This window comes from Xiphias gladius, chromosome 22, assembly GCF_016859285.1.
Source record: "Xiphias gladius isolate SHS-SW01 ecotype Sanya breed wild chromosome 22, ASM1685928v1, whole genome shotgun sequence".
NCBI classification, from domain to species: Eukaryota; Metazoa; Chordata; class Actinopteri; order Istiophoriformes; family Xiphiidae; genus Xiphias; species Xiphias gladius.
Genome location: NC_053421.1, coordinates 7,234,483 through 7,259,582, shown reverse-complemented (window position 1 = coordinate 7,259,582; position 25,100 = coordinate 7,234,483). Strand labels below are relative to the sequence as shown.

The following is a 25,100-nucleotide window of genomic DNA, read 5'->3' as shown; positions in this document are numbered from 1 at the left end:
TTATTTGTATATATGGAGCAGCTTTGATGACTGACTTTTAACATTTCATGTGAGTCCTTTGGGACAAAGTGAAGATGCTGTGCCATTCCATATCGATGTGACTTAATAAATAAAGTTTCTAATGGGAGGGTTAGATGGGCTGTGTCACTCTCCTCATGACATTTAAAATGCACTCACACAACGTTACTCTGTAACTATAACTCCATCACAGTTTAGACTGTTGAAATGTCCCAAGCTTACCGGTAACTCTTCCTCCCCTTAGAATGTTTTTTGTGTGTGTTAGGGCCCATTTCATTCATCCTGCAGTTCCCTTCACCTGAAGAATGGCACCTTAATTTTTCTACCTCAGTAATTTGTTATCTATTCCCTCTCCCTTAGAAAAACCCGGAGGAGGACTGCTCCACCCGAACCCTGTCCTGGGAGCCCGGTCACCTCATGCTGACACTGTACGTGATCCGCAGCATGGAGCAGCTGCTACCCTTCTTCAACCTGCTCAGCCAGGTGTTCAACAGCAAGGCCAGCAGCCGCTCAGGTCCCGTCTACACCCACAACAACCCCGCGGACTCCTCCTTCCCCAGCCACAAGGAGGGCCACAAACTGGAGAGCCAGAAAGTCTTTTGGAGTCGAGCTCGACAGAACATCGAGGAGATGGTGGAAAAAGACTTTCTAGAGGGACTTATCAAGACGTGAGAACACAGCAAGGGGAGGAACATGGGGATTTACACATAACTGATCAACACTAGTGAAAAACCTCAACCTGTACATTAAAGATCAAGGGAATACAAATGGGGAACAATAGTTTGTACATTTTTTGTATTTATAATGATTATTTTACTTTTCAAAAGCTATTGTATTTAATTTTAATTATTTGTATATATGGAGCAGCTTTGATGACTGACTTTTAACATTTCATGTGAGTCCTTTGGGACAAAGTGAAGATGCTGTGCCATTCCATATCGATGTGACTTAATAAATAAAGTTTCTAATGGGAGGGTTAGATGGGCTGTGTCACTCTCCTCATGACATTTAAAATGCACTCACACAACGTTACTCTGTAACTATAACTCCATCACAGTTTAGACTGTTGAAATGTCCCAAGCTTACCGGTAACTCTTCCTCCCCTTAGAATGTTTTTTTTGTGTGTTTGTGTGTGCGTGTGTGTGTGTGTGTAAATGAACAGGTGTAAAATTGCAACTGGGCTGTATGTGCCAGCTAGTTCAAGACGAACTGGGCCTCAGGTTCTGATCTAAGTATTTAGATCCTTTACTTCAGTAAAAGTACCAGTACAACAGTGCAAAAATGCTCCACTACAAGCTAGAAATTTCACTGAAGTAAAAGTAAAGAATTTTTAACAAAAATAAAGGTATTTGTTAAGTAGAATGGCCCCTTTCAGAAAACTATATTCACATAGGCTAATATATCATCATATATCATTATTATTTATGTATATCAGCATTTTCTGTCAAAAATGAACAACAGGCCATTGACTAAACTCATGCCAGAGAATGACCAGTCCAATCAGAACTACACCAGAGCAGGTCATATCAGCACCATGGACAGGGACGTAGGCAGAGGCTCGCGCTCAGAGGCTGCAGTTTTACATCAACGACGAGACCCTCGTGTCATATGAAGCAGTACGCTTCATATGACCTTCACTGTATGGTGGCAGCGTGACAAGCATCCAGCCTGGCTGCAGAGCGGCTTCCTAAACCCTCCGCGTCCTCTCGCATTCGCAACCTCCAGCGTTTTCTCGCGTCCTCCCTGCTCTCGCGATGACTGAGCCCGCAGCAGGATTGGTAAAACTGCGTCACTTGACCCAGCGGCGGGGGGGGCGGGGCGCTGTGAGAAATACAAATAAATTAATAAAAAAAAAAAAAAAACAAGACGACGGCAATGCTCTGAAAAGCACCGCCATCCGACGAGCCGGTGTGAAGCGCGCGTCGCCGGGGCTCGCGGGGTGACGGTGGGCCGCAGCAGAGGGGTAGCGTCCAAGCAGGGGAGGAGGAGGAGGAGGGAAAACCGCTGCGCTGGATGGTGTGTGTTTGTGTGTGTGTGTCGGGTGGGTGTCGATGATGATGCCAGCCAGGGCCTGATGTTCCCCTGCACGCCACGCTGATACACCGGGACTGCGGGACTGGTGGCGGTGGTGGTGGTGGTGGTGGTGAGGATTATCCAGGAGGCTGGAGGGAAGGACGACGGGGTAGTGGGGTAGGCAGCGACGAGCTCCATCCGGGGAGGACCGCGTTTGGCAGGGAGGCTGGCCGACAGTAAGAAATTAACCGAGAAGAAAAGGAAGCCTGGGACAGGATTTTCCAGTTGGATATTTTGTTCGCTTGTTTAGCCTATAGTCTATCATTTTCAGAGGACACCGGCCTTCGGGGAAGAAATTCCGTTCACGAAACGCGTGCAGGTCCAACACGACTGAGTGAGAACCGGCCGATTTCGGTATTGTTATGCAACTCTGGTCAATTGCAGTTCTGTAGAAAGTGTGCCACAGTTTCTTTTCAAGTCTTCCGTGTTTCTGCGGTTTGCTTCGAGAGCAGCCGGGGATTCCCGAGGCTGGTCGTTCATTCGGGGTGTGGGAAGGGGTGGGGTGGGGGGTAGGACCGTATCGGACGCTTGATAGTCGAGGGTTGGACTCCGCGGAGAGAAGATGTCGGGTCAGACGCTGACGGACCGCATCGCCGCGGCGCAGTACAGCCTGACGGGATCCGAGGTGCCCCGAGCTGTGTGTAAAGCCACCACACATGAGCAGACAGCTCCAAAGAAAAAGCACCTGGAATGTGAGTACAGGAAGCATCCATCTATCCATCTATCCATCTATCCATCTGTCTAGCTACTGTGACCCTCCATCCATCCTCTTCATGCAGAACTAGGCCGTGCACTAAGTACCATGATGGTTGCCTCCCCCATCCATTTCTCCACGGGGTGTTAATGTGCTTGGAGGGGTTCCTCAGCCACAGTATCTGCTCACACACACACACACACACACACACTATGTGCTTGAGGCATCCACTACTTTAATTTAAACCTTAACTGAACAAACCAAACCTATTACCCAACTACAGCAGGGCATCTTCACCCATTGTACCGAGTGGATGAGCATCAAGTGTAGGACCAAAGGGAAACCACAAAGGCTTAAACCTGATACTTAAGCTACCTACTTACTGGAGACCATCTCCCCCAGTGCTGGTGAATGAATAATTAAAAAAGGTTAAAAGTGGTGTCAAGACTAAACCCACAGGCCTTTGCCTTGGATCTTGTCCCAGATGATAGCGCGAAAAGATGTGTGGCACTGCCAGCACTGTCTTTTTTTTCTTGGTGCAATTTGCTGATTTGTTGGTGTAGTGCTTAACAAGGGAGTGAAAAGAGGGCGGTACGGTGCCAATCCAATTTCAAACGCTAAAAAACGAAACGTTTAGAGGGCCTTTGAAGCATTTGGAAAGGGCTTAACGCTATCACAATACCGTACATACTATCGCAAAGTGCTATTACGAGACAGGATCGGGCTGGAGCTAGCTGGTTAGCTTGCTAACTTCATTAGAAGAAAAGAAGGGATAGAAATAGAAGCAAAACTAGAGTTAACGTGGGCGTTGCTTTCCACCGCTGGAGACAGCTCTTGGCGAGTAAAGGAACGAAGTTTGACGCAATGTTTCATCTAGACTGGTAGTTGTTAATGCTAACGCTGGCTATGTAGTGATAGCAAAAACTTGTCACATATAGCACCTTTAAAGGACCTGTGGTATTATCAGTCTGTGAAAATCAGGCCAAAGAAGGTTGATGAGTACAACGATTAAAAGCCCAGTTTAACCAGAACCACCAGTTACTTTATCTTTTGTCTTTATCAGTCTATTCTGACAGGGACAAATACTGAAGCAGGACATCCATGTAAATAAAACAGCCCTTTCCTGCTCCTCTTCCACAAAAGGGGCCTGTAATAAAATATTTGACACAAAAAATAAACTCATATACAATAAAATATATCTGACAGAGACAAATAATAAAGCAGAACGTCCATGGAAAATAAAACTCCCTGCTCCAGTTCCTGCACAAATTAAATAAATGTTAGCTTATTTTACAATGTTTTAAAGCATATATTAAGATCTTAAAACAACTTCGTAGGCTAAAATCTGTATATCAGAAGGTGAAGACAAACATTATGATATTGAGAGGAACAGGAATACACGTAATAAACTGTGATAAACAATAGGGCGGTAGTTACTTTTGATTTAAACAACAAAGTGAAACTATAAATTTGACTTGTTTACTGATTTAAGTTGGCATGAGTGCTGGGAATTTTACAACTTCAGAATGGCAATTGTTTAGTTTCTTCTTCATATCAAAACCCACAATACCACAGGATTGTACAGTATAGCTGTAAATTCATGGATGTCTTGGATTCATTTAAAATAGAAGTCTTCAGTTTGAGCAGATCAGAGGTTTGTTTTACTTATTTAATGAACCAGGTCATTACATGTGAAAGGTGAATTCATTTCACATTGGAGGAACAACCTCAGGGATATTGTCTGACATTATATCCAGGTTCACCCTGAGCACTGACATTTACCCAATGTGCTACTTGGGGATATTGAAAAATGTCCAGTTTTGGTGTCATTTCTGTGGTCACATGGTCAGGATCCCCCACACTGCTGATCTCATCCCTGTCTTCACCACAGCTGTTCTTTCCTTTGTCACATAGAGGAGCTTGTCATCCACTAGTCCCCCTGCAACATAAAAGACCCTTATTACACTTTTTTACACAACATTATTCATTAGAAGCCATCATAATTACCATAACTGTGTTTTTCTGAGATTTCATGTGTTATGCAGTATGGGCATTCACGTCAAACATCCCCCCATTATGCTAATGTAGTCCATCACAAATATTTTGTGCCTTTTGCACATATACTGTATCAACCACACAGTCACATGTATTTAGTATCTTTGGCACCTTGAAATTCTCATTACTATTAAAGTAATTTGCATATTCTAATTAGAGACAGGTGACATATTAAAGGAAAAACCAACATAAAGTGTCTCAGTAAGGTGCTGACCCACTGTGAGCTGCAAGAACAGCTTAAGTGCTTCTTGGCATTGATCCTACAAGTCTCTGGATCTCTACTGGAGGGATGAACTCCATTCTTCCAAAAGAAATTCCCTCATTTGGTGTTTTGATGATTGTGGTGGAGAGCGCTGTCTATCAAGTCGTTCCAAAATCTCCCATAGTTTTTCACCCAAAGGTGATCACTCAGAACAACTTTGCACTGATTTGCAGTGACCCTTCCTTCTAAGGGGACAAGTGGACCCAAACCACCCCAGCAAAATGTCCATCACAGTAACACAGAGCCACCGGATCCCCTCACTGTAGGGGTCAGTCATTCTGGCCTGTACCGTTCTCTGGATGTGCGCCACACATGTACTCTGTAATGAGGGCTTTTTGCACTGCAACCCTACTATAATATCCCTCTCTAATTATCTCTGTCTCTAATTGTGGTTGTTGCTGACAGTCTGATCACGCCCTGCATTGACATTCTCAGTCACCTGAGGAAGATTTGCTCTTCTGTTCTTCCTTACATATCCCACTAAAGTCCGAGCATCATGGTCACCAAATGTGCGCTGTCAACCACAGTTTCTGACCCTATGTACTGACGTCTTTCCCATAGAGCTAAATGCAGATGTCACTTTAGTCACTGTTTCTATTGAAACTCGAGCCGGCTGAGCAGTCTTTGTTACTGAAGCTCCTGCCATCCGTGTCCCAAAAATTAAGCCTCTTTCAAAGTCACTTAGATCTTTGCCTCTTGCCATCTTGAAACAAAATCAAAATCAACTGGGCCTGCTCAGCATTTTTATACAGGCCACAGAGCATGATGGGATGTTAATTGCTTAACTCTACCATGCAGTGCACCTGTGTGGAAGCATCTGCATTTGTTATATTTCTCCACTCATGTATTCAGGGTTTGCCTTTTATTTGTCACCTGTCTGAATATTAAGATGCTGGAAAGATATTATTGACAGTCCTCTTACATATCAAATTCTTGTTTTGTTTCATATTTTCTGGGTTTTCTGGCTGTAATCCAACAGAGCTGTTTATCAGTCTGGCTGTAACGTTACAGCAACAGATCAATGAAAATGACAAAGATATCTCTTATCTTGCTTATCTGCTTTTTTTTTTTTCTCCAATTGAGCTCCAGGGGTTGAGATGTCCATTAAATAATGTAGTCGGTCAATCGGATCATCAATATCATGCAATATTATGCATAGAACATGAATGATCTTTGTTTGATTTCACCCTGTGAGGATGTGTCACATAGTAAAAGGTCCTTCTGCTTTTGTTGGCAAGTGACTTGGTTCCCTGCTATCATGAATATAATTTCAGACAAAAACATTTTATCATGTATCCTCCAAATACTGTAACAATAAGAGGATTAAATGGTAGCCCTATTCTACTGCTACGTCTGGGCATTTCTCGACAGATATGTGTCCATGGTCCGAAAATAATCTCTTATAGACTGTTCCAATGACAGCCAAATGTGTATTGGTCTGTCGCTCAGCTGATCTAGTTCAAGTGACATCCAGAGAGCAGCAGGGCAGTAAGCTCATCATGCTGTGACCCCAAAGCCCCAGACAGAGGGATAGAAAAAAACTGAGAAGATCAGAAATCGGACAGATTTTTGGACTGAATCAGGTGCTCCAGCCTTTGTTTGTTTTATACCCTAAAACGAACCTAACAAAAACCTGTTTCCATAGGCTTCAAGATAGTGGACCATAACAAAATGGTTTCCGTCTTCATGCCACAAACTGATGACTTTATGGACAGGTAAAGGCTAAAAGCAGTGATCTCAGTAATAGCACAATAGTATAGATGTGTTTCCAGAGGTTTGGCAAGAATTTGAAGACACATTTGTCATTTGTTTAAAGAGCCTGACAGGTGACTGCGATACTGGTCGGATGCCCTCTAAACTCTTACAATGAAGGATCCTGATATCTGAGACTTGCAGTGGCTGCATGTGTGTGTCTCTGTGTTTCTGCGTGTGCATGCATGCACGCACACAAGGAGGTGCATGTATGCCACATGCCGCTGGCAACATCCCAGTGCAGGACTTGTATGAGGATCCAGCTGAGTGTCTTTTTATGGGTAGGAGCAGGGTGGTGCAGAGGAGGAGCTGCAGCTGTGAGTCAGCTGTCTGAATGGGCTGAAGTTTTCAAGGCACTAGGCATCATTACAGTGTACAAAAGAAACCACGGCTAAGAAGATTAGTGTTTTTTGTCTGCAACGAAAATCTGAAAGCTTAATGTGCGTAGTAACAACAGTGCCCTCTTTCTGTTTTGTGCCTTATAGTAAAAGCATTTTGTGCTGTTGATGAAAGATACCCAGTGGAGGTTGACTTTTGGTGGCGGTAATGCGCCAACACACGTGGTGAAGAAGAAGACTGCTGGCTAACAAACGTGGTTTTAGACAAGGCAGGATTCTAAATACTTTAAAAAACTGCTTTATAGATGTTATACGAAGAAGGAAATGCGTTTTTTAGACCTCAAGGATACACACATGCGTACACACGCTTTTGTAAGAAACACTGAATGTAAACATAACTTTTGTTTGTTTTGCGCCTTTAATACGTCAGATTGCAGCGGGTACAGACTCCCAGTCTTCTTTGCAATGATCTGAAGATATTGCTACTTGCAACTCATATCTTCAGCAGTTGGCAAAGACATTTAAGTAAAAATGTATCTCAATTTTAGTAGTACTTGCACTAATCTTACTGTAATATTGATTGTGACAGTTATGCTAGTACAGAAAAGTTTACAAAGATTTCTTAATGTTTGAAAGAAGTACATGGGCCACTTTTAAATTTGGGTTATTCATGAAAAATACTTTCCTTTTTCTAACTCAAGAGCTAGCTTTTGAATATTTCTTGCAGTAGTATGACCACCTGGCACGCTGGCAGGCACATGACTCAACGGTTCTAGCTGAAGTGAGGAATGGCACACGCACGCCATTTTCACTGACACCTCTTAAATCCGACGATATAGTGATGTGTGGGATGAGAGTCAGACAGTACTGTTAGAAATATTAGAATAAGAAAGTGATTACTGAACAAGACAACACGGGTAAATACACAATTTACTGGTGGCAGAGAGTGGAATGCTACATTGTGGCACCTGATTTGCAATGTCGCCATATTTTAGACAAGCCTACTTAGCTGACTGCCTCAGAATTAGGGGCTTATGAGGAATATTTGAAGGCAGCATTTTTCTTGTTTGTTCAGGATAACAACTGAGCCGCTTCTCAGTTGGAATTCGAAGGCCCAGAGCATAAATCAGAGGACGTGCAGGGTATCTGCCGACCAGAGCAAGACAACTAGAGGAACTAGTGTAACGGTCTGAATGTCTGCCAAATGGAGCTGGCTCTGTTTCCAAAGACAGGCCTTTCCGCTCCTGCTGCTCCTAATAGCCCCCATCTTTATCTGCTGCTACTCATGTTGCCCCACCCTCTTAATCGTCCCGCTTTGAATAGAATTAAGACAAGTTTATAGCTTGAAGGTTATGTCTTGAAAACACCTTTCTAAAGTGTCATGGCTGACTTCCTGTCTGTGTTTGCCACAATAATTATCACCAGCTCTGCAGCTACTCTAAATCTAGTCACTCCAATTAACAGATTTTTTTACAGAGATGCGATCAAGCTCTGCTCAGAGCCAATGCAGGATATAGGACCTGCTGTGTCTGTGTGTGTGTGTGTGTGTGTGTGTGTGTGTGTGTGTGTATTTGGTGGGGGGGGCAGGATGGTAAGCGGTGAGAAACATAAACAGCGGGCTGAGTCCCCTTTGGCTGGTATGGTGCTGTTACCACAGGCGCGAGTCACCATCAATGTGTTACCACATCTGAGAGACAGACGGTCTTCTTGAAATAGGGGGAGGGGAGGAGAGGGTGAGGTGCGGGGCCATCATGGTAGTCTAGCGTGTTTGCGTACATGTTAAGTGTCAGGTTTTGTACCCCTCATCCCAATCAGAGCCATTTCATTTTGAGTATCTGCTACTATCTATCGTTTACATATATTCCCATACATGTACATACTGTAATAGCCTGCGACTGCACAGTTTACACTTCAAGTACATTCAAATTAGGAAAGTCAATCCACTTTAGACAAGATGTACTTGACAATCATATAGCTCTGCATTAAGACAAAATAGCACATGCATATGTAGCACATGCAAGCATATTAGCCATCTTACAACGTCTTTATAGTTTTTGAAAGAATGGTTAGACATCTTTGGAAATGTGTTTATTCACTCTCTTGCAGAGAGTTAGATGAGAGTACTGGTCCCACGCTCATATCAGTCCGTTAAACATGAAGCTACAGCCAGGTTAGCTCAGCTCAGCTTAGCTTAAAGACCGGAAGCAGAGGGAAACAGCTAGCCTAGCATTAAAGAAAACTCGTTCTTGTTTGTTTTTATCTGTACAAAAACCAGAGTTTGAAAATGACAAGTTGTGGTTTGACAGAGCCCTGCTAGGTTTTATCCCCTGCTTCCAGTCTGTGTTATTGTTTCACAACTTAAAATTTTGGGAAATTAGCTTATCCACTTTGTTGAAAGTTGGATGAGGAGACTGACACCATTCTTATACAGTACTTTTCTGTTAAATCTGAAGCTACAGCTAAGAGCCAATTCGATTTACGTAGCATAAAAGCTGGAAGCAAGGGGAGACTGGCTCCGTAAAACTACAACTTGTTGGTTCTGAAATTCAGTTTTTGAACCAATTAAAAAGACATTATATAACATGTTAATTGGTGAGCCTTAGAGGTGCAAGTAGGTGGATATTTTTTTACCTTCAGACAGAACCAGGCTAGTTCTTTCCCCAGGCTTCCAGTCTTTACATTAAGCTAAACTAAATGGGTGCTGGCTTTCGCTTTATATTAAATGGACAGCCAAGAGCGTGGTATCAATCTTCTCATTTAACTGTTGTCAAACTAGTCCTTTAATGCTGGAACTAATAACACAGCTAAACAGTCCAACCTTGTAAACATCGAACTTATAGTTGCTGTTGCCATCAGAAATATGAACTATCCAAAATGCCCTGGTATTACCAAACTTGCCACTTTAGAAATATTAAAGTTCTCTCTTTTGTCACCAGTTTGCTTTGAGAATACATTTTTGCACCAGGTGTCAACCAGACAAATGTGTACATTGGATTTTATGTCTCCCAGCAACAGTAACACATTCTGCAGAGGCTGTCATGTCCATGGACTGTTAGCCCGTGGAAGGAACGCTTGAACGGTATTTAAACAGCCTGTCTCCACTCCAAGCACATTGAAGTTAAAGTAAAGTTTTCACAGGAGCAGCAGATGTGTGGCATGCCTGAAAAATGTCAGTAAAACTAACAAAAAGTAACATTTTTTTAGGCACTTCCACTTGCTGACCCAACGCTGTCAGTGTGGATATCCTCACTGAAACTGCTGGCTGCGGCTGCTAGTTATTTTATCATGCTGCTTCACAGTTACAATCCAGGGTATTAGGAAGAGATTCTAGTGTTTTGACAAGCAGCAGTGAGACATTTTCCACACCTATGTGACAACTCGTTGCTGTCAGCATGCAGTGAACTGAAATAAAGAAAGGATCAGAAATTGATGCTGCTTTAATAATAATAATAACACTTTACATATGCATCACATACAGACATATCCCAACCTGGACACACACTGAATTTAATTGCAGACATCCAATTTTTTAATAGCTATTAGAGGTTTTTAAGGTGGGCAAACTAGTGGGGGCCATACCATCCATCTCTGTGGCCGTGCCCACGAACCCATAGAAAACTGGTCCCAAAATTGACCCCTGTGGCATGCCAAAATGTACCAGGGAAGGGGTTGAAACATGGTCACCAATAGAAACAAAACATTTTCAGTTTAACAAGCAGGGGGTAAACCACTTCAATGCCACCCCAGATAAGCCAACCCAGTGCTGGAGTCTAGTAACAAGAACACTATATAAGCAAAATGTTGTGTCCTGCACCTTGCAACATATAGCATAACCAAATCTCTGGAGACACTAGCTCCAGAGATTTGGTTACCCGAGTTACTGAGTACTCAAAAACGATAAAGAAAAATATGGGAATCCAAAACTAGATGAGTGAGTATAATTGTTGTGTATGATGCTTGTATTATTGTCTGTATGCACATAAGAATGAGAATTTTCCAGAGCATCCCTCACTCTTTCTGTTCTTCAGTTGGTCCTTATATATTTCCCATTTTCAACATCCTGACCCACTCCATCTTTACACCATAACCCCACTCTGCTCTTCTTTCATCCTCTCTCCCTTATACTGATTCAGTGCAGGCCTAATGGTGAGTTGCAGCAAACATATAAATGTAAGACAAGGTCGGTAAGAGAGCTCCACATGTACTGCAGTGCTGGTCTCACAGCAGGTATCCTTGAAAGCTCCAGAATGTCTCTTTGATGTCAAATGCTGTGTGGGAGGTGGATTGTCCTACTCTGTGTGTCCAGATTAATGACATGGGACCAGGATCCCTCACACAGTTGCTATTAGACCATTATTTACTCTAAACTGAGCAGCTGATTCAAATTGATTTGCTTCTCCTTTTTAATACCTCCCACCTCTCCCCATGCTTTATATTCCTCCTTCTGATGTTCTCTGGAAGTCGTGACGCCCTTGAGACTCCTAGTCTGAGGATAAAAACATTAATATTACAGTGCAGTTGTATCTGCGGGGGAATTTTGTGCACTTAAATGGGCAGAATGTAAAGGCGGAGACTTGCTTTACCCAGAATAGGGTACAGGCAAACAGTCCCTTGTTCTGATATGCAGGTAAGCAGCAGCAGCTTTAGCAGCTCAAACACTAATGGGCTAAGTATATACCCAGGCTGCATATCAATAATGCAGGGGGGCATGGGTTTCCTGCTGCTTTATTACTGTCAGATTGCTGAGTTCTGCCTCAGGGCCTGACTTTGCAATTAAAAAAGTGAAGTGTCACAAAAAAGTATTCCGCTACAACTGATACAAGGGTACCATGTGGGAGCATTTGGATTGTTTTAAAAAGTTTGGAATAATTTCTCAAGTTAAGCAACACCCATGGCGTCTTGGAATCATTCCCTTAGACTCCCCAGGTAACACTACCTGTCTTCAAATATTTCTTCATTCAGTGATAGAGTCTTTATTGAATTTAGATGGTGAGCATTCACAATGAGCCCAGCCCGTCTTTGTTACTGTAGCTATGCCTATTGCTAGCCGACACTTACATGTTTTTCAATGATAATGAGGCGGATTTACTACTTGAACTTTTTAGAAACACTGGGTTTTTGATTTCAGACAGGGGTAGAAAAATGCAATGTGAACAATTGCAGATGTCATTAGAAAAGATAAATACATTGCGTAATTCACTACATCTTTGTTCTTGAGTTTTTGGTTTAAGAAAGGCTCGGAAAAAAGGCAGCACCCTCCACATTCCTTATATACGGAGTATTAGTCTTAGCCCTATGCACACATGTATTTAGTGAATGGTCAGTTGGGTTTTAGTAAACTTTTTATTTGGGTTTTCAGGCAGCTTTGTTGTCCATCATCTGAAAATTAAGAGGGATGCAGGAAATTTCTGAAAAATGTAGGATATGTACGTACTTCCTACACAGCACTGGTTATATGCATGGTACGCCATTTCCCACAGTCTTAATGTTATAGCAATATATAACAAAGTCTGCTGCCAGGGAGAGAAATTGCTGCACACCCCTCAGACCTTCAGTACAGTGAAGTGTTTTGTTTGAATTTTTTGACCTCCTAAATTACCCACCCGTGTAAACACAAGACACCCCTTGGAGTATTTCAGCTGAGGCTTTATTCATCTGTGCATCTGACTGTGTAACTCTCGGAATTTCTTTTGGATTAGTTTTTAACCTCTTTCCCACATCCCACCCTCCCTTCCTGAGCTTCTTGAGCCCTGGACAGACCAATTGTAGCACCCACACAAATTCAGATTTTTCTCTGTCAGAAAAAAGTCAAACAATCCAGAAAAAATCGTCTTGGCTGCATTATTTGATTCAGCATACAGGGCTGATGTGTGTCTGTCTCCTCCCTTGGAGCAGAAACTGCACCTAAAGGAAAACTCAAGCCACATGCTAAATATTTTTTATTCATCCAGGGACAACTCAAAGCCTCATGGGAGGTGAACAACTAATAGGGGCCAAGGGAGCTGGGTAGGATAAATTAAATGTACACAGGAAGAGATGTTAGACAGACTGATTATACTTTGGGAAGAAGATATATAGGCTGAGGGCGCATCAGAAGTTAGGAGACATAGGAGCTGTTGGCAAGAGGAAGGACAATTAGAGTAATTGGGAAAAGATTGATTGGTCAACAAGCACATCTGTCCACCAGGAGAAATTATTTAGGGAATGTGTGTTTGGGTGCTTTGCTGAATGATCACTGAGGACGCACAAAGTTTTTGAACAAGTCTATTTTCCCCTCAGGCGCTGAATGATAGAACAACTACCTGTAAAAGCTTTATGAGAGCATTTATACTTGCTGTTCTAAACACTTAGTGTCTGATAGCATTCAGTTCCTGTGAATGTCTGTAGATTAAGTGTTGCATTTTATGTTACTGGTTGTAGCAGCAGTGTTTTAATTGTAATTAGAAGAGCTAGGCAGTTACAGTAGTGTGAGCATTGATAGCAACCACGACTGAACAGTCAAAGAAAGGGTGTTAGATAAAGAAAAAAACTATTTCATCAGGCATAGCTAATTTTTCATCTCTTTGTGTTGGTGTCTCAGTATTGTTGTAAGTTTTACTTTACTTTCTGTCTCTCTTGACCACATGCGGACACAATTGCCTAGCTTGACAGTCCAACAGAGCAAGCTAAGACCTTGGCCCGGACACTACTCTTCACAATAGAATAGACTCTGAGACAGCGTGTTGGCTGTAACCACCCAAATAACACACCACAGTTATCTGACCGTGGTAATAGTATTAGCTGCTAACAGCCAAGCCGGGTAGTGCAAGCACTAGCCCCATCCTAGCCAAGATTCATACCTTACTGCCTGACCCAAATAAAGATTTGCCAAACTTTAGCCTCATTTACTACAAATCTTGTTTTCACAGCTAACCATCTTGCTAACCATGCCACTGTGTTTGAGGAATATGAATGTACTTTTTCAACAGTTGTACGCACCCACTGGTTTCCATTCATTTTCCTACAAGATACTGTATGTAACACCGGCAACATTTACAACAACTAAAGCAAGTTTAATGAATCTGCTACTTAATTTTCATGCTGTATTGAACTGACTGGAAACCTCAAGTGGACAAAAGAAATACATCCACAAATCTACAATTGTATAGCCTGCATTCAAAAATGGATGCAGGCAAAAATGGATGCAAGTATGTTATTTGTAGGTAAGGAGCTAGAACAAACTAATGTGAATTTTTAAGTATTAAGCTATACAAAATCCAACAAATTTCAACCTTGGCCCACTCCAGTTAGTGGTTATTAGTACATTTATAAAAAATCCAGCATATATAATAAGAAGAGAGAGAGAGAAAGAGAGTGTGTGTGTGTGTGTGTGTGTGTGTGTGTGTGTGTGTGTGTTTTGAGACTTGTGGTGCATGCGTGCTTGGTGGTTTCCCCTTAGTTGTAGTTACACAGTGGCTATCACTTACATTTATTGATGTGTTAGTCTGGTCAAATTAAAATAAAAGAATGCCCCTGATGTATATTTTAAATGTGATGAAATGTGTTGTTTTTATTTCACATGTTTCACAGCTCACTTTTTACCATCTTATACAAACTGAATCTCTGTATGTATATGTGCAATGTGGGATTTTCTACCCATGAGCTGCACCACATCAAACAAAGCACAACTCCACCAACAACTGAGTGAAATGTGACTGAAAGCCAAAGTGTCTATATGAAGACAGTACTGCTATCTGTGTCCAGCAGCAGTGGCAGTAGCATTGTGTGGGATGCCAGCTTTTTCCTCACATGCCACTTTCAGCCTCCAAAGCGTCTGGATCCCAATGGCTTCCCATTCGTTTGATTGCCACACCACATTGGCGGTATGCTACGCTGGGGCACAGTGCATTCTGGGTATTTTTCTTTCTTTCCGTGTACGTTGCTTGAGGCTGAGAGGAGCTATAAATAAACACTGTGCTTTCATGGTCCATTCATGTGTGGCCCAACAAGCCATCACTCATGCATCACGGCTTGTATCACACACCGCACTCCTACATAGATAAATGCTCACTGAATACACCAGTCCTCATGTTTAGTCACCCATTTCACAATATGGATCTACATGAAATATGAGACTCAATAGAAGATTTTCACAGTACAGAAATTAACATAAATATTCAGCATTAAGGTTATATGAAGGGTATTTATATGATTTCAGTGGTGGATTCAGTGTTGAATCTTTCAGTAGTGGTATGATTCACATACATCTGGCTTTGGCTAGATGACCCTATCCATCTGCTGCTGTGGGAGTTTGCACCTGTGAAAAAGATTTCAAAGGAATTTTACTGAATTCTTGATGCCACTGCAGATATGAGAGCCTGTTGCCTAGGAAACCACCTTGCCATGTCCCCAGTGGTACTTATTGGTACATTTGTCAAAATCCATCTATGAACAATATGAGGAGGATGTTGCGTATGTGTTGTGCACGCTTTAGTATACGCTTGAGTGTGTCCCGTGGTGCATGAATGCTTGGCAGTCTGCCCTCAGTTGTCCTCACATACAGGGGCTTTGATATCAGTTACGTTTATTGACTTGTTAAAGGCTGGTATTTGAAATTGGAGTCATGTCAGGTATATGTTGGATGTGGCAGGCGCCGCAGGGCATCCTGATATGGTATTCAGTGGCAGTTATCTGACACTGTGTTTCGGTCAATAGAGCACACACGAGTCCAAAGTGTGACCAGTAGAAGTTCTCGATCATACTATCCTACGGCATCGCCTGCTAAAATAACACCACAGCTTAAGTCTAGAACTGCTGATCTCCTGGGATTTTCACACGCAAAAGTCTCTAGAGTTTTTTTCTCAGAATGGTGCGAAAACCAAAAACATCCAGTGAGTGGCAGTTCTGTGGTCAGAAACTCCTTGTTGATGAAAGAGTTCAGAGGTGAATGGCCAGACTGGTTGGAGCTGACTGAAAGGCCACAGTAACTCAGACAACCACTCTGTACAACTGTGATGAGCAGAAAAGAATCTCAGAATTAACAAAACGTCCAAACTTGAGGTGGATGGGCTACAACAGCAGAAGACCACGTCGGGTTCCACTCCTGCCAGCCAAGAACAAGTCTGAGGCTGCAGTGGGAACAGGCTCACCAAAACTGGCCAGTTGAAGACTGGAAAAATGTAGCCCGGTTAGATTAATCTAGATTTCTGCTGAGGCACGCAGATGGTAGGGTCAGAATTAGGTGTCAACTGATCTGATATGCAGGTATACAGGGTATACCCACTAAGAAAGCACCTGGATTTCTGTATACCCACTTAAAAATGCACAAGGATATTTAACAATATAGATTTATCACAAAACTTTCACTTTAACATGACAATGAGTTCATTATACTTCAGTGGCCTCCCAAGTCACCAGATCTGAATCCAGTAGAACACCTTGGTGATGTGGTAGAACAGGAGACCAAGTAGCATGAATCTGCAGCCGACAAACATGCAGAAATGATGTGATTCAGTCATGTTGACATGGACCAGAATCTCAAAGGAATGTTTCCAAAATCTTGTGGATTCGGAGCACAAAGAACTGAGGCTGTTTTGAGAGCAAAGGAAGGTCCTGCCCTGTATTTGTGTGGTGTTCCTAATAAAGTGTTTGGTGAAGGGTATGTGTTTTTAGCCATTCTAGCAGTGTGGCCATAGGGGTATACTGTCGTGAATTTATTTGTAAAAAACACCCATGTCCCCATCAGGATGAATTCTTAACTTAAGCGATGACTTTACAGTACAGATAGAACTTTGGTTTCTGACCAAATATCTGCAAAACTAATGACATTGTCATCAGTCTCAGCTGTACTTTTCTTTTAGTGCTAATTAGCAAATGTTTACACAATGAACTTCAATGGTGAAATTGTTAAACATACCTGTGAAACATCTGCATGTTAGCATTTTCATTGTGAGCATGTCAACATGCTAAGGTTAGCATTTAGAGGATACAGCAATATTCACAGAACTGCCTGGCCGTAGCCTGCCTGAAAAGTTTTTGGGCAACAACAGAGCTCTGGGGAACAGAGGAATAGGCCAAATCAGGCTTCGGCTACATGGACAGTACATTTTTTTCACGATGATGCACAGACATCCAACAACAACACATGGACACAACCATCATATAGATACCAGTTTCTCCACTCACGGCAGTCTCAGTGGGCTATAGTGACCACGGCAATCTTAGCTAGCTATAGCGCAGTGTATTTACACACATTACATAGATAAGGGAAGGCTTGTTTAAGAATAAGCCTGGTATAATTTTATCTTGTTGTTATTCCCATGGAAAGACCAAAAGGATGTATTTATCTCACTAAGATGTACTGTCTGTGTAGCTGCAGTCTGATGTAACTCATTCGGTACCTCTGCACCATAGACCTCATCCAAAAATGATAAAAATAAATTAAATAAAAGAGCTATTAGATTCTCTTTTATGTGTTTTTAATCATGACATATATTTTCATTACAAGAAATATGACCATTCTATTTTATTTCTGTCAGCAACATGAAAAGCACTGTAAGCAAGGAACCACATCCCAGAGAATGTTCATTGACATCCGCCGACACATAGCTACTCTCCAGAGTTCGAAATGCAGTCGCAGAGTTATTTCAAAGTAAACGTCGACAGCCATGTTTATTCCAGTTAATGAATCTGTCATCCTAATGCAACTGCTTTATGCGATTTTAACAGTTTTTATACTGCAACGGTGCTGGGGAATAATAGGCTATATGAAACACAGAAAACGCTTGTGAGGATTAATTCTTGTTGCTCTTAGTCTGTTAAGGGGAATTTTTAATAAAAATTTAGGTTGCAAAGAATGCTCAAAGCTTATCATGGTTCAGCGATAAATTGTGGCTAGGAACCAGAGAACAACAGCTGTTTAGAATATCCTGCCTGTGGAAAGGCTGCAGTACCTTTGAGGATGCACTGAGATCAGCTGTGGGTTGTGATGAATTTTAACTACCAGATGTAACATTGGGAAGGACACTTAATTCCAGTTTTCCCTTCCAAAACTTCACAACAGCTTCTGTCTCTGTCCGGCATTAAGGAGACAGTGATTCTTCACAGTGACAGTTTGACATTTGACTGTTTTCAGCTTTTGTGTGTAACAGACTAGGCTGCATATAGTACATAAATTTCTCTTTTGATGCTTGTCAAACAAAATGCTGATTCATATTTGGTTCTATCCGAAGTATCAGATGTAATTGTCTGTTTGTGTGTTTGAGTAGATGTGCACTTCAAATTCAGACAGGTGGCCCCCCCTTATTTTTATAACATACACACACTGTAGAGCATGTGAGCATGTTGCATCGCTGGTTCTCCTTCTTTGTGCTCGCTATGCAACACAGTGACGGCTCAGGTGCTGTGGCCTGTAAAATAGAGCAGGCAAGGATGCGTGTGTGCACATGTGTGTTCTGCTGCAAACATGTGCGCATGTGTATAACATAGTAGTTATACTAGTATACTAATAGTGTAGGAACTATGTAATCCTCATGCCTTTAATAACCTCATGTAACATCTAAAAATTCATCAGGCTAGTGGAAGTGCTCAACATGAAGACTACAATTCCCTGACGCCCTGTTTGCTTTCCCATGTGAACATGTCAGGCCCAAGATCTATTCCTATCAGCCCTACTCTCCTTCAGCCAACTATTAATGCCAGAAACTTAAAAAGCTTCTGTTCTGTATGAGCTGTATGTGCTGCCCTGTGACTGTTGCAGTTATCACAAGCTGATGGCTAAATGCTCTTGCAGCTAGACAGACTCACAATGCAATTACTCTCAGTGGTTCAATAACACCACTTCTCCATGGCACCTCTCACTGATTCTACATACCCATCAGGCTTTCATCTTGGCCGGGTACCATGTAGCTCTTTCCACTGTTACCTGCACTTGCCCAGTAAATCAGTGTGGAATACTTTTTGCAGTGGTGCTCTGATCGTTCCAATCTCAGTATTTGAATTTTGATTTCATTTCACGCTTCATGAACAATGCAGAGAAACAGATAAAGTAAGGGATATGATAGTAAAATTATAAAGTTGAAGCTACTTACGAAGTCTCCATAACATGCAGCAGGTTGACGTCAGCCATTGCCCAAGAATCCCTTCACACTGTGTAAAGAAATAAGTGTGAAGCTACTAGAGAGCTACTTAAGACGGTCTTCTTCTTACCCTTAGTAAATTCATTATCAGTTACCTCATTGCTACTTTACTGTAGCTGTCCATAAGATATTAACCACATCCGAAACATTCTGAAACATTTTAATCCCGTTCATTTCATCACATCATTGCCGTACAATTGTTGCATCCCATGTGGGGAGATCAACTAGTCGGCAAAATAATTTCTGTTTTTTCTGGAGGAGTGGTGGCTCTCAGCTGTTACACAAAAGTAAGGAAATGGACGTTTGTAGCAGCTCAAATGCTAATGAAATGAATAAAATGTGAAAGTAATAGCAGAAGTTCGTCATTTTGGCCGGCAGTAATACAGTACAAAAATATACATGATTCAGTTTGCTCTGTGTTGCATTATACAGTATATGGAAAATGGATCCAAGCATGCAGTTAATTTGTTAGTGAGCGTGACTATCTGAGTGTGCTAGCACTTGTCAAAGGCCACATATCAAGCTGACTTACACTCTCTCTCTCTCTCTCTCTATCTCTCTGTCTTACACTCATGCATATGAAAAACTGAGAAGAAGGGGGGGGCGGTGAGTCAGGAGTTCCTGCTGAATTATTGTTCAGCAGCTCAACGAGGACTGAGACTCTCTGCCTGTTTCTCTGTCTCTCTCTTTTCTGTAGGATTAGGATTTTATTCTACGGCATGTAGACATTATTCCCAAGGCCTTTTGCAAGGCATACACTCCAGTGTGCATTGTTTATAGTGAGCAGCAAATGGCCACCATAGCTGAATGGGCGAAGAAAAGAGATGTCTTAGCGTCAAACAACTGCAGTGCAGAAGCAAAAAAATCTCTTCAGTTACAGCGATAATCTCTTGCATATTCATTTTCTTACTGTACTCTTATTAGGACACAATTTACAGTAAACCTGAGGCGGTAACTCGTGTAGATATTATATGGTAGGGGTTGTACATTTTGTCTAACAGTCTGGCAAAAGCACAGATCCTCACGGTGGTACATACAGAGAGAGAGACGCAGAGATGAAAAGCATAGGATGATGCAGGCTGCTGACTCATCTTCCCTGTAGGGATCATCCTTCATATTCAGTGTGCATGTATGTGTGTGTCTAAGTGTGTGTGTGTGTGTGTATGTGTGTCCACTGCCTTACTACTGAAGAGGACGTGCACAGCAATCATTAGCACATGATGCAAGCATGGTAGAGGAGGCAAAATCAGCCAGCACACTAGTAGCATGACTCTCAAAGCAAAGTGACCTTGAACGCATTCATGCGTTGCTTTCCTTCCCACTCTCACTGTGGGGCATTTTCCTTTGTTATTGCTAACAGAAATGTGCATTTTAAATTTCAAAATAATTTATCAAATGCATACCCACAGACGATGGCACCAGAAACTGTTCATCTATAACACTTAGCAACACTCCACCCCAAGCCCGTTTGCTGCCAATGGACATGTTAATTTTTTTTAAAAAGGCTAACAAGAAACTCTTTGTAAAAAATATCTGTGGAGTAATACACATTTGGTGCTCCAGGCAGCATCTACTGTACAGCACCAGAATGATGTCTGTGGGTATCTGAGTCCTTTGCTGGTTGCCTCATTGTGACAACAAGACTCACAGCTAGGAAATATTGTGGTCTGGCAATAACAGTAACCTCCTGTAACAGTGCAAAAAGTTGGCGTTTTTTTCACTTCAGTTTTTTGTATAGATTACACTAAAAAGATATGACATGTAATTTATTAAGCTTTAGCGTAATTTGTATCTTCCAAAAAATGCACTCTATGAACTCTTTAAAACTGTCCAAAAGTTGTTAGAAACATTCAAAGTGTTTGATCATCTTTTTAAAGCAAAACTTTTCAGTTCCCAACTCCCCATCACTTGTTACGTCATGTCATTATAACAAGTAGCAGATCGCTCAGTGTGTGAGGTGTACTGGCATATTCTATTAAACCAGGAAGGAAAAGTCAATAGACACCTCTCAGCTGCCTCCCTGTCTGCTGGCAGTAAATGTGCAGACAAGGATATGACACAATTAATGAATCACAGGACTCAGTAGTAGTCGCTCCGCGCCTGCCCTGCTCTGCTGAATCAAGGCTTTTAAAATGACGCCGGTCATGTTTTCTCTCCTTCTCCGTCCATCATTCTGCACACACGCCCACTTATCTAATTCCCCGCGCCATTTCTGAAGACATGCCCCGAGGTTTGCCATGGAGGACAGCTCTCCTATCTGCCAGTGAATAGATGGTCTTCACAGAGGCTCTCCCGTTAGCTGACAGGTGCTGAGAAACAGCAGGAGGGAAACACAACTACACCAGAACTGTCTGCAGAGTCGGTCGAATTCTCTGTGGTTTCATCGCTACAAGTGACCCGTTTACATCACACAGATGTCCATTTGATCGATTGGTGATTGAAAAATAAATATGAATTAGTGCAGCTTTGTTATAAATTATGAATAAAATGTTGTGACTTAAATGCTTATGCTCATACCGTAGTCCTGCCACTTACATGTTGGCAAGTTGTTTCCAAATAAACTGAACTCTAAGCATACCAGAGTGCCTAGGCAATTTTTTTGAAAATGCACTTATGACCACCTGGAATAGGTGGCTTTATCTGTGCAGATTGTTTCATAAGCAAGGAATATGATCCCTTTTCATTCATTATCATAGAATTATATACACGGATAAATGGTCAATCTACAGATGACAAATGAATTATTTAGGTATTACAGAAGGTCTTATCACCGCACCAGTATGTTCACCAAGAGGCCGATCTCTTGGTGAACTGTCTGTCTGGTTGACTCGGATCTGTAGGGCTGAAAGTCTAATTGGCATTGCAATCATGTCCTCTCTTTCAGTTTTTCTCTGTCTCTGCGGTGGAATATTCCACACTCCCTCTGCCTGTTCTGGTATTAATGACTGGCTGCAGAAAGGAACAAAGCAGCAGCCAGTGTGACGCAAACCAGGCAATGATGGAATGATGCGAAGCACTTGTCAAAAAACATTTCATTAGGAAGGAACATGGCAGCCTCCAGATTCAATTCTGTTGATTAAAAACTAGCTCATTTTACTTGCACAGATAAGTCTGCCACTTACTAATGGGCATTTGATTGACAAAGAAAGAACTGATACTTTTAGACAGACATTAGACTCTGGAAAACATTTAAAGTGCACTGACACATAACCTCCAGTTTTAGAGTATTAAAAATAGCCCTGGACTTTTGACTCAGACCTGTTCCCAACAAAGTGGTATTCAATAATTATAGTATGTGTTGTTGCTAAGGGAATTTCTTCACACAAGTGACAACATCTTGAAATTAGACCAAACGCTTTTCTACTACAGTACGGATGTTTAAACAGGCTGATTAACACTGAATACAAGTAAACATATCATTCCATTTACTTATTTGAGGAAACATTTTCACATGTAAAAATTAGGATGCAAGAGTGCATGGCTGGGAAATTCATTGCAGCTCAGCTCAGTAACACTGCAATACACATACTCTGTTACACTCCTGTGTGTAATTTATAACCCATCTGTCTTCTTCCACCATCCCTGCAGTTGTTGGATGAAGGGCTTTTTGCACAGTTTGTACCTGTGCTGAGTCTCTCCCCTGCTGATATCCATCATCTGACCTCCTGTTCCTTCTCTCCTCTGTGCTTCTCAGACCTGATCCAGGCCACCCAGGAGTCCAATGTGAACGTCCCCCAGTTGGCCGACACGCTGATGGAGAGGGCCGGCAACGCCAGCTGGGTGGTGGTTTTCAAAGCCCTGATCACCACACACCACCTCATGGTACATGGCAATGAGGTGAGATTATGACACGCACATATCGTATACAACCCAAGTGCATGTGATTTGAATGCCTGGGAAAAGTAGTCGTGGGAAGTGAGTACGTATTTATCTTTCCCTGAGCTAGGCACTCCACCCCAGCACTCAACTTACCACAGTCATATGCTGTAATGGGGATCTGTCAGATATAAAGTAGGGCAGTGATGGACAAGGACATGTATGCTGGACTTTCCACACAAGTATCAAGCTAGACACACAAATACCTGCTCAAAAACACATTGCAGCAGGAGCACAGATTGCCTTTCATGCATCTAAGTAGAAGTTGTAGTTTTGATCTCTGTTCATTCAGCCCTGTTGTAAGTCTAAAAGGGCAGCAATAACGTATCAGCATACTAATACCACAGCTAAAATATGTAACAGTTATGTAAAAATAAGACCTGACCTGCAACTTTAATGTTTTGGTTCACTCTTTTGATGCTCTCACAAGCACAATTTCCAGATGCACCAGGCAGCTGTTTTCAGGGGATAAAACCACCTTTTTGTTAATGCCCAGCACCAAATGGCAAACAGACAATGTTAGAGACTAGCTGGTGAACATAGCACAGGACTTACCAGCTACAGAGCCAGATATTTCCCTCTGGAAATAGTGGAGACCAAAACAGCGCTAAAAGGAGAGTGAATGTTTTACTTAAATTCATCAGTTTGCCAGGAACACGACTCCAATTGAATGCTAATGTTGCTCCGTGCTTGCTGAATGTGTAAAAAGGCAACTGTTGATTTTAAGTTGTTAATACTTGTGGCAGCAACTGTGTAAAAAGGTCATAAATGTTTTTAGTGACAGGATACTGTAGCTGATGATTGTCCACGTATATTTACAGTTAGCCTTATGAGTAAGTGGTATTACTTCACCCTAAGGTCCTCTCTGCTCTGTTGGCTGTGGATGTCAGACACCAAGAAATTCCCATTCAAGCTCCACTTTTGCTCCTGGGTTTTTAAATTTAGCTCAACAGCAAGAAATTAGTGAAGGGTCTGGCCTTTCTGTTTTCTGGTCCTGACCTCCTGACCCCATTTATGGCCTGAAAGCTGAAGAAAGGCAAAGGCTCTGAATGGGCAACGAGAAATAACTCGGAAAGATAAACAGATGCTGTTCTACTGTCCATCAAATTGCCCAGGCTGCCACTGAATTGTAGATGACACAAAGGCGAGGGAGAGATATTGACACAGCAAAGCAAGAGAGAGGAGAATGTATTCCGAAATATTCAATAATAAAGAGCAAGAGAGAATATTCTATGAGTCATGGAGAATGAGAAGACAAAGAGAGATCAAGCCATCTTCTCATATAGTCATTTAGTCATTAACTTTCCATACCTACTTTTCCCTATTCCTTATTCCCTATGGGGGTTGCCTATGGCCGCCTGCAATGAACAGAAATCAGAAAACAGGGCTGGCAGAGATTTAGTGATTTAAAGATAATAGCATTAACCTTTGTAGTCATTACAGCAGGTGTCGGGGGAAAGGGCAAGTGTACTTGTATTGCCATGGGCCACAATGGAATACTCTGGCCCGTCTCACACACACACACACACACACACACACACACACACACACACACACACACACACACACAGACACACATTTCACTGATAAGCGCAATTTGAGTCTGAACAATGTGATTAAGTGATTGTTTTTTATGGTTTTGTTAATATCTATGTAAACAAAAGCTCAAAGGGATAGTGTTATAAATGTATGTGAACCATGAGATTATATTTGACAAGGCAATCTACTGTATAGTATGTATATAGTAGAACTGATGGGGAGAGTTTGAAAGTGAGAAAGAAATTGGAGGAGCGAAGGTAATGTGTAGCTCACTGGCTCTCAAGGGAGAAGTTTTAATTCCTAACCTCCCCTTACTTTATTGTGCTCTGCTTTGTGTAAAAGTGAAGCCACTAAAAAAGCATCAGCAGTGTGTGTGT

The 25,100-nt window shown here is 42.0% G+C and overlaps 2 protein-coding genes across 2 annotated transcripts in view; both read left to right on the top strand.

The window, feature by feature from the left end:
- dop1a (DOP1 leucine zipper like protein A) overlaps positions 1-1,136 on the top strand; it is a 29,906-nt gene extending 28,770 nt beyond the window's left edge. Inside the window, exon 38 of the mRNA XM_040117420.1 lies at positions 379-1,136. Coding sequence (XP_039973354.1) covers positions 379-690 — 312 coding nt within the window. The 3' untranslated portion in view covers positions 691-1,136. The remainder of the gene's footprint in view (positions 1-378) is intronic.
- Positions 1,137-2,653: 1,517 nt separating this feature from the next.
- Positions 2,654-25,100, top strand: part of snap91a (synaptosome associated protein 91a) — a 47,206-nt gene continuing 24,759 nt past the window's right edge. The window contains 2 exon segments of the mRNA XM_040118172.1: positions 2,654-2,783; positions 23,003-23,145. Coding sequence (XP_039974106.1) covers positions 2,654-2,783; positions 23,003-23,145 — 273 coding nt within the window.